This window comes from Falco cherrug, chromosome 4 (genome assembly GCF_023634085.1).
Source record: "Falco cherrug isolate bFalChe1 chromosome 4, bFalChe1.pri, whole genome shotgun sequence".
Taxonomy (NCBI): domain Eukaryota; kingdom Metazoa; phylum Chordata; class Aves; order Falconiformes; family Falconidae; genus Falco; species Falco cherrug.
Genome location: NC_073700.1, coordinates 23,359,096 through 23,375,352, shown reverse-complemented (window position 1 = coordinate 23,375,352; position 16,257 = coordinate 23,359,096). Strand labels below are relative to the sequence as shown.

General features: G+C 44.1%; 1 protein-coding gene and 1 long non-coding RNA gene across 32 annotated transcripts in view; one reads left to right on the top strand and one right to left on the bottom strand.

Annotated features, from left to right (window-relative positions):
* Positions 1–14,422, top strand: part of LOC114017065 (uncharacterized) — a 206,799-nt gene extending 192,377 nt beyond the window's left edge. For 12 of the 30 annotated variants that reach the window (XR_008731891.1, XR_008731890.1, XR_008731889.1 and 9 more), the window contains 2 exons: positions 2,306–12,171; positions 12,969–14,422. This is a non-coding gene — a long non-coding RNA (uncharacterized LOC114017065). The other 18 variants (XR_008731879.1, XR_008731875.1, XR_008731866.1 and 15 more) reach the window with 18 other exon arrangements.
* GRM7 (glutamate metabotropic receptor 7) overlaps positions 14,400–16,257 on the bottom strand; it is a 304,125-nt gene continuing 302,267 nt past the window's right edge. For both annotated transcript variants that reach the window (XM_055708082.1, XM_027811686.2), the window contains one exon: positions 14,400–15,571. Coding sequence is in view for 1 of the 2 variants with exons in the window: in XM_027811686.2 (XP_027667487.2) it covers positions 15,522–15,571 (50 nt within the window). In the remaining variant the exon portion in view is untranslated. The remainder of the gene's footprint in view (positions 15,572–16,257) is intronic.

Below are 16,257 nucleotides of genomic sequence, written 5' to 3'. Positions count from 1 at the left end.
AGCCTACTGATGTGTGTAAAACACTCAAAGTAGAGCAAAGAACATGGAAACACTTGAAAAGGAAGTTGTTAGCTTTCTATGAGTGAGTTAGTAGTATTAGGTAGTATATTATATGAATGGTTATATTCAGAGAAGGTTTTGTGTAGGTCACAGCAAATAAGGCCTGGGGCTCATGTTGAATGATGTGACTAAAATGTGGGAAGGTTGCTAATTAAGTTATACTGCCCTGCTAGAGCCTTTTGGGGAAAACGAAATAGTTTATGCTAACACCTAATTGAAATTAAAGGACGTCTAATACTGTATTAAGGGGACCAGCTAAGGTTGTACAACCAACCTTTGGTTACTTCCAAAGCTCAGTGATTTCTCCACTATGTCAGCATCCTTCAGGGCAGCTTTCTCTGTGACACGTAATGTTTAGTGTGTTAGTAAATATACAGCATTCTGTGGGCCAGCGGTTGCACACACTCACAGCCACAGAGCTGTGTGTAGGTACGGATCAAAGTTGAGGAAACTTACCAAGAGAGCGAATTATCAAAGCAGCGGTGAAGTGGGACTTCAGCAAATGATGGGTGTTGTTGAGTGAGTGTGTTTGTGTCACTCACGGGGGCAAGGACTGATGGATCAGCGTGTAAGGCTGGTGTTTCGCTTTATCCAGGTGCTGTGCCCAATATCTTGTGCCCTCCTCAATAAATTTGTATACATCCTTGCCCTCTAGTGTCTGCATTTTGTACGTCACCCTCGCTTAGTCTGAGTAAACATGCCGGTCTATGTATGCCTGTGTGTGTAAGGACACACGAGGTCTGGTTTACTTCATTGCTCGGTGTGCTGCTTATTTCCAGATACGAAGGTAAGGACCAGACAATGGTACCGTGATCAAAAATGATTGAGAAATTTCTGGAAAATTCTCCTTTCTAAATGTATTCCTAAATTGCACTTTCTTTTTCTTTCTCATAGTCTACCTTTTGGTTTCTATGTGTCTACAGGTAGATATTATTGGATAGGTGTCTCCATGCACAGCTTTGCCAAGAAAGTGTGCTTGGTGGGGTCCTCTTTAGAGGCAGACAGCTCTGTTGATGAGCTGTGAACCCTGAAAAATGTCATGACTTAAAGCTTGAAGGCTGCAGTCTTTTCCTTACCAGGTGTGCTTTAGTCATTGGTCATCACGTATGTGGAAAACCTTGCCCTTTGAGAGTTGCCTGTAAGTGTGACCCGCTGTGTGGTATGGATCCCTGCCCTGGGGACAGCTGACTGCTCAGTGCTGTCCGGTTGGCACTGGCGACTATTTGAGAAGCAAAAAGTTACCTTTCAGGTTGTTATTAACCCCTTGAAAAGGCTGCAGAATACTTCCAATGCCAGAATGTGCTGCAGAGAAGAAAAGCAGGTCTCCCTGAAAGCAGCCCTCTGTAAGAAGGAGCCGCACTGCTATCCCCGTTAGGCTGAGTGCAGGGGTGGGCTGCGGTGTATCGCTGTACTCCAGGTTTGTTAAAAAACGATGCATCTGAAGTTTTCATTACAAAAGTACTCTTGATTTTCATGTTTTCCTCCCCTTTCCTACAGATTGCTAGGTTTTCCTGGAGTTCATTTGCTCCAGTTTCCTACCAGAATGGCACAAAGCGTGAAGCTGAAGGCTCTGTAAATCCCCCAGTTGTTACGGTACCTGTTGAGGATGATCGCAGCCTTGAAAGCTGGGGCTGAACAGCATGTGGCAGCCAGGGAGCTGTAATATTTCTGTGATTTACTGCGTTGTTTCCGAATAAACTACAGCTATATACAGATGCAGATAATACATGCACACATAAAGTCATCATACACCTACGGCTACTATATATATAAAAGACAGAACAGTGTGCCTTATAAAATACAGTGTCTTGCTGAAAAGGGAAAGGGAAAGGGAAACTCAAGTGAAGGAAAACAAAATAAAAATAAGTCTTGGAGAGTTGTAATATCACCTTTGGAAGAGTCAATATTTCTCTCCCAGTTGGCTTGTCAGCTGTATCTACTTAATTTCATCTTCTGATCTAAAAAGGTAGATATGTTTGTGGGAGAGAAGGGTGTGAAAATGACAAGAGAGGGATGAATCAGTCTAGGTGGAGAAACTGAAAAGCTGTGTGTGTAGAAAGTGGGTTTTGTTCCAACTTAGATCTGTCTTTCCCTAAGCTAGTGCTTTCATTGTTAAGAAATCTGGAGTGTTCATGAATAATAAGAAGAACAAGGTACAAAAGGTAAAAAGTCCCTTGCAGCTGCCTAGTGTGATTTATTCTGTAAACAGATGACATAAACCACATATATTTGTTTATCATTACAGGGCTTCCCGTTGGTTTTGGTTCCTTATCTATGAAAGATCCCAAGACAAGTGGAAGCATTTTCCAGAGACTTCTAGCATGAGAGGGTACCAGCCCAAGCAAGCCCCTCCTTGGACCTCTCGTCGGCACTGGGCTGGCTGCGCTGTACTCCACGGCAGCGTGCCAGCCCGCGCTCAGCGAGGGGTGAAGGCAGGCATTGGCTGCAAGGTCTGTGTGGCTTCTCAGCATCTGCATCCTCTGTGAGTGTAACAGCCTGCAGGCACTGACTGGTGCACATCATACTTCTTTTGGTTTTCCTCTGTAAAACCCTGCGGGCTTTGAAAATGTAGTGCATGTCATTCATCCTCTGACATTTGGTACATTTGGTATATGAATTTAGCGAGCATGGCTCTCTATGAGCCATATACCCCATACACATACGCTTCCCTGTCATTCAGTTTTTCCTCCTTTACCATGTGAATATTGTAGATCTTAATTTTTTTTTTGCTGCAGTTTCAAATCGTATTTACTTGACAGCACATCATTTGCTTACTTAATCAGCAGACACCATCTTCCAGCCTTCACACAAGAGATGAAACTAAGAAGTATTTTTAGGACAAGGAATGCTTCTGAAGTAGCAATTAGAGTGTTGGGATCAACTTCACAAAATAAACGGGTAAGCAGATGTACACGGAGGCAAATATGCTTGTGAGGAAATGTATTTTGTGCTTTGCATGCTTCTGTATCTCACAATCATTCATCCTCTACAACAAGACTGAACACTCGAGACAAATCTCCATCATAAAAAGTGATACGTGAAAAGGCTGTATCAGGGGTGCCGATGGCCCAGGTAGTCCTCTTCTACCAAGATGCAGCTCTGGCCTCTATGATATCCAAGTTAATTCACTGTACTGTTTATAGCATTTTTGGTTGTCTTTTCCTTACTTGTGTATCGTTCCAGTTTCCCCACGTAAATAACATCTTAAGCTTATGTGTGGCTAAGAAGGATCCTTGCACTGATGGGAATCCTGAAAAGAGTATGGAAGCACCAACCAGAAGACATGAAGAGGCCAGAAATATTCCTCCTCTTCCTTAGCAATGCTCTGCTGCCTGGCTTTTAATGCCCTGGCTTTTTAATCTCTACCAATTTACTAACCCTCTTTTCTAGGCACTGGAGAAGGCACATGCAGGATAAATTATCTGCTCCAAAGCCACATGTGAAAGAGCAGATACAGGATTATACCAACTGAAAAGTTAGAGCAAGCCTCTCTTATCTTATGATTTAATATAGTAGGAGACAGTCATTTCTATAAGTTAAAAAGCAATAGATTGAGATACATTCATCACAGATTAACTGAATTTCTTCCTTGAAGGGGCTCATTGGAATGTATGTGATGTTCATTGTTGTGTGAGATGCTGTTTAAAACTTTTAACAACAAGATAAAAGCTTGTGACTAGGAGAAAGAACTGCTGTCATTGCTGGATTTAATAAATCTTTGGCTGGGACAATAAGCCTGTGATAAAGCCAGACAAAGCCTATTGCTTAGAAGTTATTTTGGCAGGTGGAAAGGAAAGACATTCTGTCATTGTGGTTTGGAGCCGTGCATATCCCTGAGCATGCTAAACCCTTGCTGGGGTCCCCGGGGAGGAGGCAGAAGCTTTGTCTGTCCCTCACGGTGATCATGGACTCGCAGAGTGGCTGGGTTGGAAAGGACTGCTGGAGTCTACCCAGTCCCATGCTTAAAGCTGGGCTGGCTAGAGATGGCCGGATGCTCAGGACCGGGTCCAGTTGGGGTCTGAGTATCTCCAAGGATGGAGTCTCCAGTCAGCCCAGCCAGCTGATCTCCATCCTCCTGCAGCTCCCTTGTGTGGTGGCACAGGTCCCCAACAAGGGTACATGTCTGGCAGTCATGGAGCCCATCAGAAAGCCAAAAACATGGAACAAAATAAGGCTTGGAGCTGTGAACCATAAAGTAGTCCCCTGTTTTTTTTATTCTTCCCATGCCCAGAAAAATTACGCATTCTTTGAAAGAGAAATTGTATATTTCTTCTGAATAGACTGGGTTTCTTTAGACACCATCTTGCCAGTTTATCCTCTAGTGCTGACAATCTAGCCACATACACCAAAAAGTTATAAGAATATTTATCCACCTAATAAACTAGAAGCTCACAGATGGTGTAATTAAAAGGTGAAAGAACCTAAAGTCTTTGGAATTGAAGCATTTAGGTAGAATGTTCTATCATTGGGTACAATTGTTAAAAAACTAAGTCCCATCAAAAATCTCCAGTTTGCATTGAGTTTGTTAGATACAAAGAACTATGAGCTAAGAGCTGATATGAAATTGACATCATTAATTCTTCAGGAACATTTCAGATTTGTCTTCAGTGCTAATGCAGGTCTGAGATGGACCTGTGCAAGAGGATGCCTCAATTTCCATCAGAGACATCGCTGCTTCTGTCACATCCATGAGGAATGAATTAGCCGCTGCTTAAAACAGAAATCCGCAGTAGACAAAATAGAAGAGGTATGTATATATACCGTATGTATAGAGATATGTACAAAATGTATATATGTGTTTATGTTCACTTTCATTTCTGTATGTTAAGACTCAGAGTGAAATCAGGCAGCATAAGATAGCTCTGTGGCTTTGGGACACTGGAAAACAGTTTCTTCTGGCTATGTGGCTTGATCCCCTGGTGTCTAAGGAGGAATTTGGACATTTTTCCCTGTAGTTGAGACATCTTTAGAGCAGCATCTTCCCACACCCCCCGCTGCCCTGCTGCCCTCACATCCTTGCCTCAGCAGAGGCGGTTGCAGCCTCTCCATCAGCCACCTGTATCTGTGAGCCCCCTGCCTGCATTCAGACTTTTGCAGATGTGGCTGTGACGTTGCTGTAAGCTTGCAGACCCCGTTGCTCGGTGAGAAGCCGCAGGGCAGCGTGACAGGGGCAGCATCTCCCCGGCACAGAGCGCCAAGGGGCCGCTAACCTGTAGCGTCGCATCCCCATGGCTGCAATTACACAGGGAGCTGTGGCAGCAAACACAATTATCGCCTAACAAACCTTAAACAAAGAGCTGATTCATGCTCTGTTGCCCAGTTATAACACTGTAGCGCTAATTGAGAATTGCAGCTAACCAGCCACCAGCACTGCGCTTTCCTTCCTGCGCCACCCTGAGCGCCAGGCGCTTGGTGGAGTCGGGGACACGTGGCTGGCCTCCCATGCTGAGTAATCCTTCACAAATCATTTGTTACCGATGGTACAGGACTTCCTATTGGTCAGGTAAAATGTCGAACTTTACCCCTTCCAACAGTTAAGAATTAGAGAAGAAAATTGCTGTTTGGCAGCACGTCCGTACCTGCATGTGGGTAGTAGAGAGGCCGCTGAGGGACAGCCTGGATCAAGTGCAAAGGGAATTACAAAAAGTTTTTTCTCTAAAAAAAACAGTGTTGTTTTCCTTAGGTGAGGGTTAGAAGTAAGAACTAGGACCTGCTGAACTCCATGGGACACAGTAAGTGACACTTTATGATGGATGGAGTCATAAGATTAGGTTAACTAAAGATTTTTATAGCAGCTAATGGGTTCAGAGAAATAGCTAAAGCTACTCAAATACATTTTGCACAGACCATTAGGCTGCCAAGAAAACCCATTTGCTGGCTGAATAGCGTCAACAGTCCACGTGTTATTCACATTGTATAAGTACTATGAGATGAATTACATGTAAAATTAATTTCACTGTTGAAGAAGGAACTGGGACAAGAAGTCACATTTTGGTAAGTTAATGAAATTAAGTAATTTCTTTTTCGTGTATTTGTAAATGAAAAACAATAGACAAATACATTTCCTACTGTAAATTAAATAGTCCTTAAAAGGAGCTCACCTCTTTAATAAAAGCAGCTTGGCTAGATGAAAATGGCTGGTTGGAAAGGGAGTAGGCAGGACACCGATGAAGTGGTGTTTGCAGGAGTGCTGTATTTTGCATTCAAGGGTTAGAGTGGCAAGTTCCTGCTAAAGCAGGGAAGGTTATTTCATTTGCCTTCTGTACTTTCTACTGTTCTGTTTTATTATCATAGAATCATAGAATCATTTAGGTTGGAAAAGACCTTGAAGATCAAGTCCAACCATTAGCGAGCACTGCCAAGGCCACCACTAACCCATGTCCCTAAAGTCCAGCCTGCCCAGATCGTGCTATTAATAGGAATTAGTTGGTACACTTCCTCAAGATCCTCCTGTCTTAAAATTTCATAAACAGACTAAAAGTTAACATTGAGTCACTTATCTATGAGCTAAATGAGTGTTTATGCTTTTCCATATGTTATTGCAGTGCATAAATTCGTACTTCACTAAACACTACCCACATGTACCCCAAAGGATTCATTTTTTTTGTCCTTAACTAACACTTGTTCAACAGCTTGAGTCAACGTGTGAAAAAATTATAAAAGAAGCTGTGGTCTAAAAAAAACCCCGGTTTTTAATGATAGACCTTTAATTTATTGTTGATTAATCTGGGGACGATGTAACCAGTTCTGTCTCTGCCCGCCAGAGGAGGTGTGCCTCTGAGGCAGGGTTTGGGAAAGTGCCCATCTCTCTGGGATGCTCGGGCTGCAGTGAGGTGCCAGCTGCCCCCCTGTGCAATGAGGGTTTATAGTCAATATGTAGGTTCATGGGTTTGAATTCTTACACATCTGAGCATCTTAAGTAAAACACAACCACAATCCTGTTTTTTTAATGGCCAAAAAACCCGTAAATACACCTTTTTTTTCTGCTTAAGGAAGATTTTTACAGTCTTTGAAGGACAACAGCAGCATCAGGAAAGAGAAAAGAAAAGCAAACTCTTTGCTTAACAACACCCTTGATGCATCTTTGTCAGCAGGGACTGAACCTGGCACTTTGGAGCTGAAACTGTCAGCACCTGCCCAAGCTGAAGAATAAAACCTGACAGCACGGTCACAGTAATGTGATCCACCCCTGCAGCCCGCGGCGGAGGGCCAGTGTCACCCAGTGGGAGCAGGATGTGTGCGTGTGTCCTTGCAGACTCTGGACCGTCCTGAAGACAGCAGTGCTGCTAAGGTCAGCTTTCCAAGCGAGTGGCGAGTGGTCTCCTCTTCCCGTTCTCTCTCAATTACTTTAGCACGGTGAACCGGGGACCTGATGCAAGCACTTAGCTCGACATACTGCTGTGGCATCACTAGATCAGGGCACGGTGAGCAGCGTTTTTTGTCTCCCATCATCACCATGTCAGAGAGAAGCAAGGCTTTGGTGTGCAGGAAGCTGGCAGGCATCGCCTTGCTTGCCTCATTCCCTTGCCCCAAATCCATACGTGACAGAGTCCCACAGTGGCCTGAAATAAATGATCCGTACTTAGAAGTAATTCCTGCTGGCTGTAAGTAAACATTCACCATCTTGGCTTTAAATAATGCTAGAGAAAAATCACCATCATTAATATTCACTATATGATTTAGCTGTCTACAGAATGAATAAAACAAGAGTAATAATCCAGGAAAAAAAGGGATATGCATCAATTTTTATGAATTATTCTGAAAAGGCAGTCTTTTATATCGGCATACTGTTAAACTAAGAGGGATTGTGCATGGAAGCATGTAATCCTGTATGGTATACACTTAATGGTGAAGGTATAGGAAAGAGGGTGGCAGAATGTAAGACACATCCTGGCATACAGAGATGAACAGACCAAGCTGTTTTAAGTCTTAAAGCTGATGACCATGGCTCCCAAGATAGGAAAATGATTCTCAGACCAACGTTGCACCCTTTTGTAGGCCTATGCTTCCATGCCACCCCATCTATGCCTTGAAGAAGCCTGTTGAGGCCAGAGGCAGCACCGTCTGATGTGGGCTGGCTGCACTGACTGCATCCTTACCTGTGGTTCCTACTGTGGAGGCCCTGAGGAAGGACGGTGTTCATACAGGAATTCGGCAGGTTTGCAGACCAGATTTTTGTCTCCATGGGCAGGAGGGAGCAGCACCCACTGTCTTCCTTGGCCACGGGGCTTTGATGTTCTCCTACAGCTACCAAGGTAGGATTTTGGATCCCCCTGTGAACGCCTTCCAGGAGGGTGTTGTCTGACCTGTAGTTGCCAAAGCAGATGAGATACTTTCCTCTGTCTTCTTTTTGCAGTTGTAATGATTCTTAACTACGTAACCAGGGCTCAGATGCACCTTGTAAGTCACAGGCTTTCTTTCCCCCTATTTTTTCGGAGCATGCCTGGGGCAGTGCCCACAGCTCCCACACTAGGGAGCCCCGGGGTCAGAACCAGCACTGTAAAGCTGCTGTTTGATGATGTAGCGGCAGTGGAGCAGGGACTTGGGACTTTGGAAGGGCTGGTACTACTGTGTTCTTACATGACGTGAGCAGAACAGCCCCACCATGCTCCACCTGCACACTGTTGGCAGGTTTCTGGAATCCAACAAGATTTTACAGGGAACAGTTGCTTCATCTCAAAATGGCTTAAAGTGGTTACCTGGTACCCATGGAAAAAAGCTAAGATCTACTCAAGATCTGATCAAAATGTAAAATAAATTAATAAACAGAAACAGACAAGAGACCACAGAAAACCTGGGGGTTTGTGCCGCAGTGTTTTAACACTTTTACGCCACCGTATTGCAGAGCCTGTGCTGACTTGGCACTGATAGATCTGAGGGCTGGGAAGTTGCTGGCGTGGGAGGATGGAAGCTGGTTTTCCCAAAGTCCAACTTATGCAGCCAGTTTACCCACTGAAGCCACCCCCTGCCCACGTAAAAGCTAGTCTTTACCAGTGCCGTTGGTACAGGCGTCTTTTCTGTGTGTGTGTGTGAAGGAACTGTTGGCATTTCAGTCAGGAGATCAGAGCCAGCCCTGCCGCAGCATGCCCTGCCCGCAGGGAGCGCGGCCGGGGAGCCCAGCCTGCTGCCCCGGTGTCTGACTGACCGCACAGCTGAGCCATTCCTGCCTGAGGGATTGCAAGCAATTTTCTTTTATCCTTGCTGAAAATGGCTCATTTTTAATCTCATTATAATATTCATAATATAATCATAATATTCATAATATTTAGAGTCTTCATAATAGAGTCTAACAAATGTTATACACTGGCAGTATTGTATGTGGATTATTGTCCTTTTCAGCCATCTGCCCACAGATGTCCGGATCTCCAGCCTTTTCTACCACTTACCTCATGACATCACTAGTGTGTCTGTTTAATTACCTGCTGCCATTGGTCAGGTTCTTTTACACCCACATTGCACGGTGCTGGGAACATGCACCTACTTCCTCTCCTGATCCTAAGAAGCAGAATTGGGCTTTTTGTTCCATGGATTGCAGGGACTGCGTATGGTGCTAATAACGTGATGGAGATGGTGACAGGTGAGGCAAAGAGAGATGTAATAGACTGATGACTAAGTGTTCCATCGACAAAAACGTATTAATAATTGAAAATAAATGACCACACATGCCTCTGCTTCCAGGGAGAGGCATGATGCCAGCAACGTGTCCCCTGTCTCCCTTTCCCCTGCAGCCCGACTGCCCCCTCCTCACCGTGGTATCTCTTGGCCTGGCAGCCATCAGCACTGCTCCTCTGGCTGCTGTTTACATAGCTCACCTTACATCTCAAATTGGGACTTTTTTTCCTTGGTCCTGATGACCAAGAGGGACTTAAAGGCATTGGCATGTGCTGCTCATCGGTGTAAAATGCAGCCTATCTCTTCTGAGTGAGCTCCAGCAGGAGTTAGAAGGGAAAGCTGGTACTGTTCCCTGTAGGTCCATTTTCTGTAGAGGGTCTATTTTTGGGTTTGTACATTATATGCAGCCAAGTATACTACAGGCATAAAAAAACTGGAGGAAAAAAAAAAGTTGAGATCATTCTTAAGGAGAAAAAAAGAAAAAAAAAAAAAAAAGAGTACTCCTCTTGGGCTGCAAAAAATAATAGTTACTGAAAATAAAACAGCTACTGAAAATAAATGTTTGGTACAAATAAAAAACTTGGTGGCTGTATGGAGAAAGCAATCAGCAAACCGACATCTTTGAAAATAAATGCACTGCTATGCACAAGCGGTTAGCAATGGTAGTTAAGGCAGTTTGACCCCTGCCCTGTCTGGAGTTCTTGGATTTACTGACCATGATTCAGGGTAAAATAACTTGGCTAAGTGTGATGCTGCACTGCTGCTGCTGCCCCCCTTATGCACGGCTCTCCACAAGGACCCATGCAGGCACAGGGCTCGTGGCCCCGCAGGCTGTGCACCGCAGCGGATGGGCAGCCTGCCCTGGAGCCCACCATTTTTGCCATATAATTCTTAACAATTTGATGACTTAGTGCCTAGGAAGCCATCACACAGAAAGGCTTTGCCGAACTGCTGGCAGGAGTGAAGATACTCCTCTTAGCAGGTATTGCCGGAGAGATGCCAGAGACCCAACACGTGTCCCTCCCAGGAAGCTGAGTGCGTCCCACGGTGAGTACTTGAGAGACCACAAATAACAGGTTCAAATGCAGCAACTTGCCTCCCATAACCCTTCTTCCGTCTTTCCCTCAGTTAATATTAAATAAAGCCGTGACGACTGGCAAGCTGACAGTAAAACAGGGAATTGTAGCTGGCAGCCCCAGATGTGGGAGGTGTAAGTTCACATCTATTTCCTCCAGTGTGGGCTGAAGGTGAATAGCTGATAGAATCCAGCTCGTGGGTCACAGCACAAATCTTATGGGACTCTGGCTTTTGTAACTTTGTGCGTGCAGCCACCCTCAATGTACTCAAAACTTGTGTTTTTGAATTAGTTTTGGAAAAGGCCAGGGACGGTGAGGGCTGGTGGTGTAATTCTGCCTGCATGGGAGAGAAAGGCAAAGCATCTGAGCTGGGTGGAAGCAGCGTCTCACCCCCTCAGCTTTTCTTAGTTTATTATTAATAATATTAATTATGCCTGTAGCACAAAAAGTAATTATCAAAATATTTTCCTAAACATCCTATCAAAAAGACTGTTTACCAAAAAACACTCAACTGTATTAAAGCCTTTTAAAAAAGCTCTTAGAAATTAATAAATACGTTTGATTTGTGCTTTTATGGATGCACAGATTCTGTACATGGAAGCATTAAAGTGCATTTAATTATATATAAAGGCAATTAATGTCACAAATGAAGACTAAGCTCTGACTCAGCCTAAATAATTGTCATTATCTATCATATAGCATGCCCAGAAAGCTTATGTCTGTGATGATATTTATGAACAATAAACTTGGTGTTAACATACCAAAACCATTTGCGTATAATTCTGACTAAATAGTAAATGACAACAACCCCCCCCCCAAAAATCACTCCCATTCTTCATTTTTTCCTAGCATAATCACATAGGCATTTTTTACAGTATGTTCATCAGTTACAAAATGCTTCTTGAGCACATGCTATAGGTGACATGCCAGAGCCTGACCGAGTGTGAGTACGTGTGCGAGTAGCTGCTCTGCCGCCCTGTGTTGGCAGCACCGCCAGGCAGTCGGGTGGTTTTTCCTGTGACCAGGGTGGCTGAAGCTCTGCCAGGTGAAGGACAGCTTCCCATGGAGGTGCAGAGCCTACCGTCACCTCTCACTCGACATACACCTACCCAGGTAATCCTCTCTCTGCTCTGTACAGCCTGAGATCTCCATGCTAGAGACAGCTTTACTTTTACATGTTGGGGTTTTTTTTGCAGCACTTTGACTAACACAAGCTTGTGGTTTTGTTGTGTGTGTGTGTGGGGGGTTGTTTGTTTGTTGGTTTTTTTTCAGTTTTTTCAGGTGGGAAATTCCATCAGCTTTCCTTGTCCAACCTTGGTCCTTCTTACTCATGAAGCGCCCCATCACTGACAGCTGCCACCGACATGACATGAAGCACTCTAACGCCAAGGGCCAGTGACACTCGCATCTGCTCAGTTCCCAGGTACACCACCACCTCCCCAGGGACCAAACCCAGTGCCGTCATACCAGTGTGTAGTCAGCGGGTAATAAGATGTATGAAAACAACAGTAACGCTGCACTGATGCTAAGTGCAGCCAATTGTAAACTAAAGGACTCTAAATGGAGCTAAGGACTCTTGTTTTTGTTGTTTAAAAATGTGCTGTGTGGGTGTAATAGCATGGTGTAGCTTGTGGAATAAAAAGAATGATCAACAGTCTACAATGCAACATCTTCACCTTGTAGAAGCTGTTCAAACAGTGCCTTGCTGGTGTCCTCAGTGACTCACTTCAGGTTTAATACATGTTTAGAGCAACAGAGCCAATTCACAAATTTACTAATGCGTTTATATTATTAAATACCAAAATTAATGCATAACTATTTTAGTACAACCAGCATGACTGCATATTAATTAGAAATTACATATGTTTTTATATATATGCATTTCTGTAAGTTTATATATGTGTGTAACATGGTTATCTATATGTGGGGATATATACATCTGTATAGAGTTATCAACGTACTTTATCATAGTTGGGTATAATCCAGATGTATGGGTACAGGGCTGCTGCCTTTAATGCCACACTGTGTGTGGCGAAGCCGTCGGACGCTGGTGGCACACTCAGCTGTCCCAGCGGAGGAGCTGTGACGGCTCACACTGCGCGGGCTGCGGCACACACCAGTGGATGACACAGATCAAAGCGAGCAGATTCTATGTAGTACTTTGATACATGAAAATATTTCTCGGGTTTTCATGCCTTCTCAATTTACTTACTTTTTCAGGCAGTGATCAAACTAGAAAGCCGTTCAGGATGGATGAATCATTTAGGACTGACCTGAACTAACGGAGTAGAGAGCTTTGATGCTGGTTCTGTGCACTTTCAGAGGATATTTGGCCCCAACTGCAGTCAGATGTTAACCCACCAGCCAGCCAACCTTTAACAAACAACACAGCTCATGAACCAGAGGCTGGTGGTTGCTACACGCAATCAGTGTGAGAGTGGGTACGTGCATGCCCACACATGCCTCAAAAAATAAAATAAGTAGGAAAATTAAAGGCTCAGCTTTTATTCTCTGTTGGATCTGATACAACATGAGCTGGGAGAAGACATTAAAAAAAAACCCCACCACACACACCCCAAAACTGACACCACTCCCTCCCAACAGCAGCATTTCCTCCTGCCACCTCCTTCCCCACTTCTCCAAAGAAAGTGAAAACAAGCCAACAAATCATTTTTTTGCCTTTTCAGAAAAAAAATTGGTGTCTTTGAGCAAGAATCAGTTTGATGGGCACATACTTGCTTAGCCCAATGCTGGCTCTGTCCTTGTGTTTATGGGCAGTATAGAGAAAAAAGGAAAATGTTGCAGAGCCTCTGCCTTCATTATTTGTTGGGCTGATCATTTGTTTCTCGCTAACAAAGCATTTACTTGGGCAGAATTACATCGTTTGTCTGCTGTAATTCATTATTAGATCGATGACTATTAAAACAACAACAGGAAGGCCTTGCAAACATCTCCCCAGCCCCCATGCTTGCACGCCTCAAGAGTCACTCAAGGTCTGACATGGAAGTCTTCATCACTATGCACTGTGGCCCATGTTGCAGCTGTCAAATTTTCTTTTGATGCTGATTAACTTCATCAGTATAATTGATCAAGTTGTCTAGAGAAAATGGGAGGCTAAATACTTTCCAAAGTAATCTTCACATTGCACCCAAACCGCTGTTACTATGCCAAAGGCAGCGTGCAGGTGCCGTGCTGCAATTGGAAAGAGTCTCCTCTCACCTATTCCCTAAACTTTTCCCTTTCCCCACCCCCCACAGCTCACTCAACACTTGCCTGGCAGATTGACTTTGATTAGTTCATTTAATTGCATTCTGGTGTGCTACTGAACATAATAACCTTCAAAGTCATAAGAAGACACAACAGCTGAAGGCAGCTTTGGAGACCATCAAACGCAGACAGAAGGGCTTTGTGCAACTGCACTTTGGCTTTTGGCGGTTGGTGTAGTTCCCAGTGCTTACAAAGACACTTTCTCCCCTTGCAGTTAGTTTCCAGCTTCCTCAAAACCTTTTCCAGTCCTGCTCTTTGTGCACAAAGGCTGAAGTAGCTCTGCATTGGGGTTTTGGATGTCCACCTCTGAGAAGATCATCGAAACAAACTTTAGTCACAAGGGGGAAGGGGGAGGGAACAACTGAAAAAATATATTTATTGGAGTAAATAAAAAAAAGTTAAACAAATCCTTTATTGATACATTCTTGGATAATATCACAGGATCGAGAGAATGGAAAGGAAGGGAGGAGTTTGCGGCAAAGATTGGTTTCACTAAATTGGCACATAAGCAGCAATATTAACGAAATTACTTATTACAAACAGTATAAAACATACATGCTTTTTTTAAGTCCTTATCACACTGGTCAATCATGATGGGGCATCAACAAAGAAAAAAATCTCAAGACATGTAAAAGCCATATTCTTTCCTCCAAATATCATAAGAATTATTGAAATTATTGCAAAATAGTCATATACCTTAAATAAAATAACAAAATAGAACACAAATACAAATATCAAACATAAATTATTAACATGTACCATAAAATACATTACTGGCATGCATTCCAAATATCAAGACCTCTACTAAAACTCAGCAAAAATCCTTCCTGCTTCCTCTGCAGCCCATCAGTGGTGAACGGGGGGACGGGGGGGACGAGGGACGGGACTAACTTCGCCAGCACAGTTTTTGGTCTTTAAATTCTTTTTTTCTTTGTTTAGTTAAAAAAAATACTGTATATGGATTGCAGTGATACAATAGTACTCATACAAGTCATGTTCATAGGTCTTTTAAATCCTTAGTTGATGTGCTAAGTCTGAGAGAATCGGGCCTCAATGAAACTGTGCATTCAAAAAACAAACAGTGACCTCGAAACAACATGGATGGCAATATGCAAAAATCCTCACAAACTGTACAGAAAGTTCAAAAACTTGCAGTCTGGAAGTACATAGAAAGACAGAATTAGCCCCTTAAAGTCCTTGTAGCTGGATGCAGCCTGCCCCGGGGAGCTGTTTCTCCCATGCTGCGCCTGGCCCGGCGGGCACGGCGGTTCCTGCAGCCGGAGCGGGTCCAAGGCCACGGCCAACGGCAGTGACGTACTAAGCCCAGAGCGATGAAGGATATTTCAGGGAGCAGCCGTTGGGAGCGCGGGGCTCCTCTCACGCTTTCCCGCAGCATCGCCGTGCCCTCGCTCCCCCCGGGGCGGACACCCCGCGGCTCGGGAGGAGTTCTGCGCTAGCGGTGGATGAAAATCCTCACCCGTCCTCTGCCCCACGTGGCAAAACACACTAGATAACCAGGTTGTTATAACTGACGTACTTCTTTTTTGCAGCAGGGCCTGAAAGAAAACCAGAGAATGGTCAGAAACACCGACAGCCAGGGCCCCTCGGGAAGGGCTGGCTGCTGGTCCGGGAGCTGCGGCTGCAGGCAGGGATGCGCGGGGGCTCCCGCATCCCGGTGAGCATCCTCCCTCCGCACAGCCTGTGCTCGCGGACCCGGCTCCAGGCAGCTGGCCATGACATCAGCCAGAGCCGTGTTGCCAGTTCCAGCTATTGCTATAAACAGAACTACTATTGATTGATTTTGTTATACTCTTGCACTCTGTATGACTTCACTGCTGAGGAACCGTAACCACATCCCATTAAAATTTCTTTTTTTAAAAAAAAACCCACAACAGTGACATTCTCTCCAACGCTTAAATCTCCTTGGCTGAACCTGGCTTTTCTCATGGGTAAAGTTATTCTTATGCAAGTTTTATGACTTCTGAGAATTTTTCAATGTGGAGATGAAGCTTTCCTAATTATGACCTTCAAATGAAATCTGTTTGCAAACAGAAATAATTAAAACCAGTCAGTAATGACTTTGTGAGCAACACTACACATTTCTGTCAGTAAAAATTGCAAATATTTGCAGCTGAATAGAAAGCAAAATATCCTGCAATACTTTGAAGCGCTGGCAGATTAGGGACTTATCAACTGATGACATGGTCTCCCATCAGGCACATCAACAAAAACATCACTATTT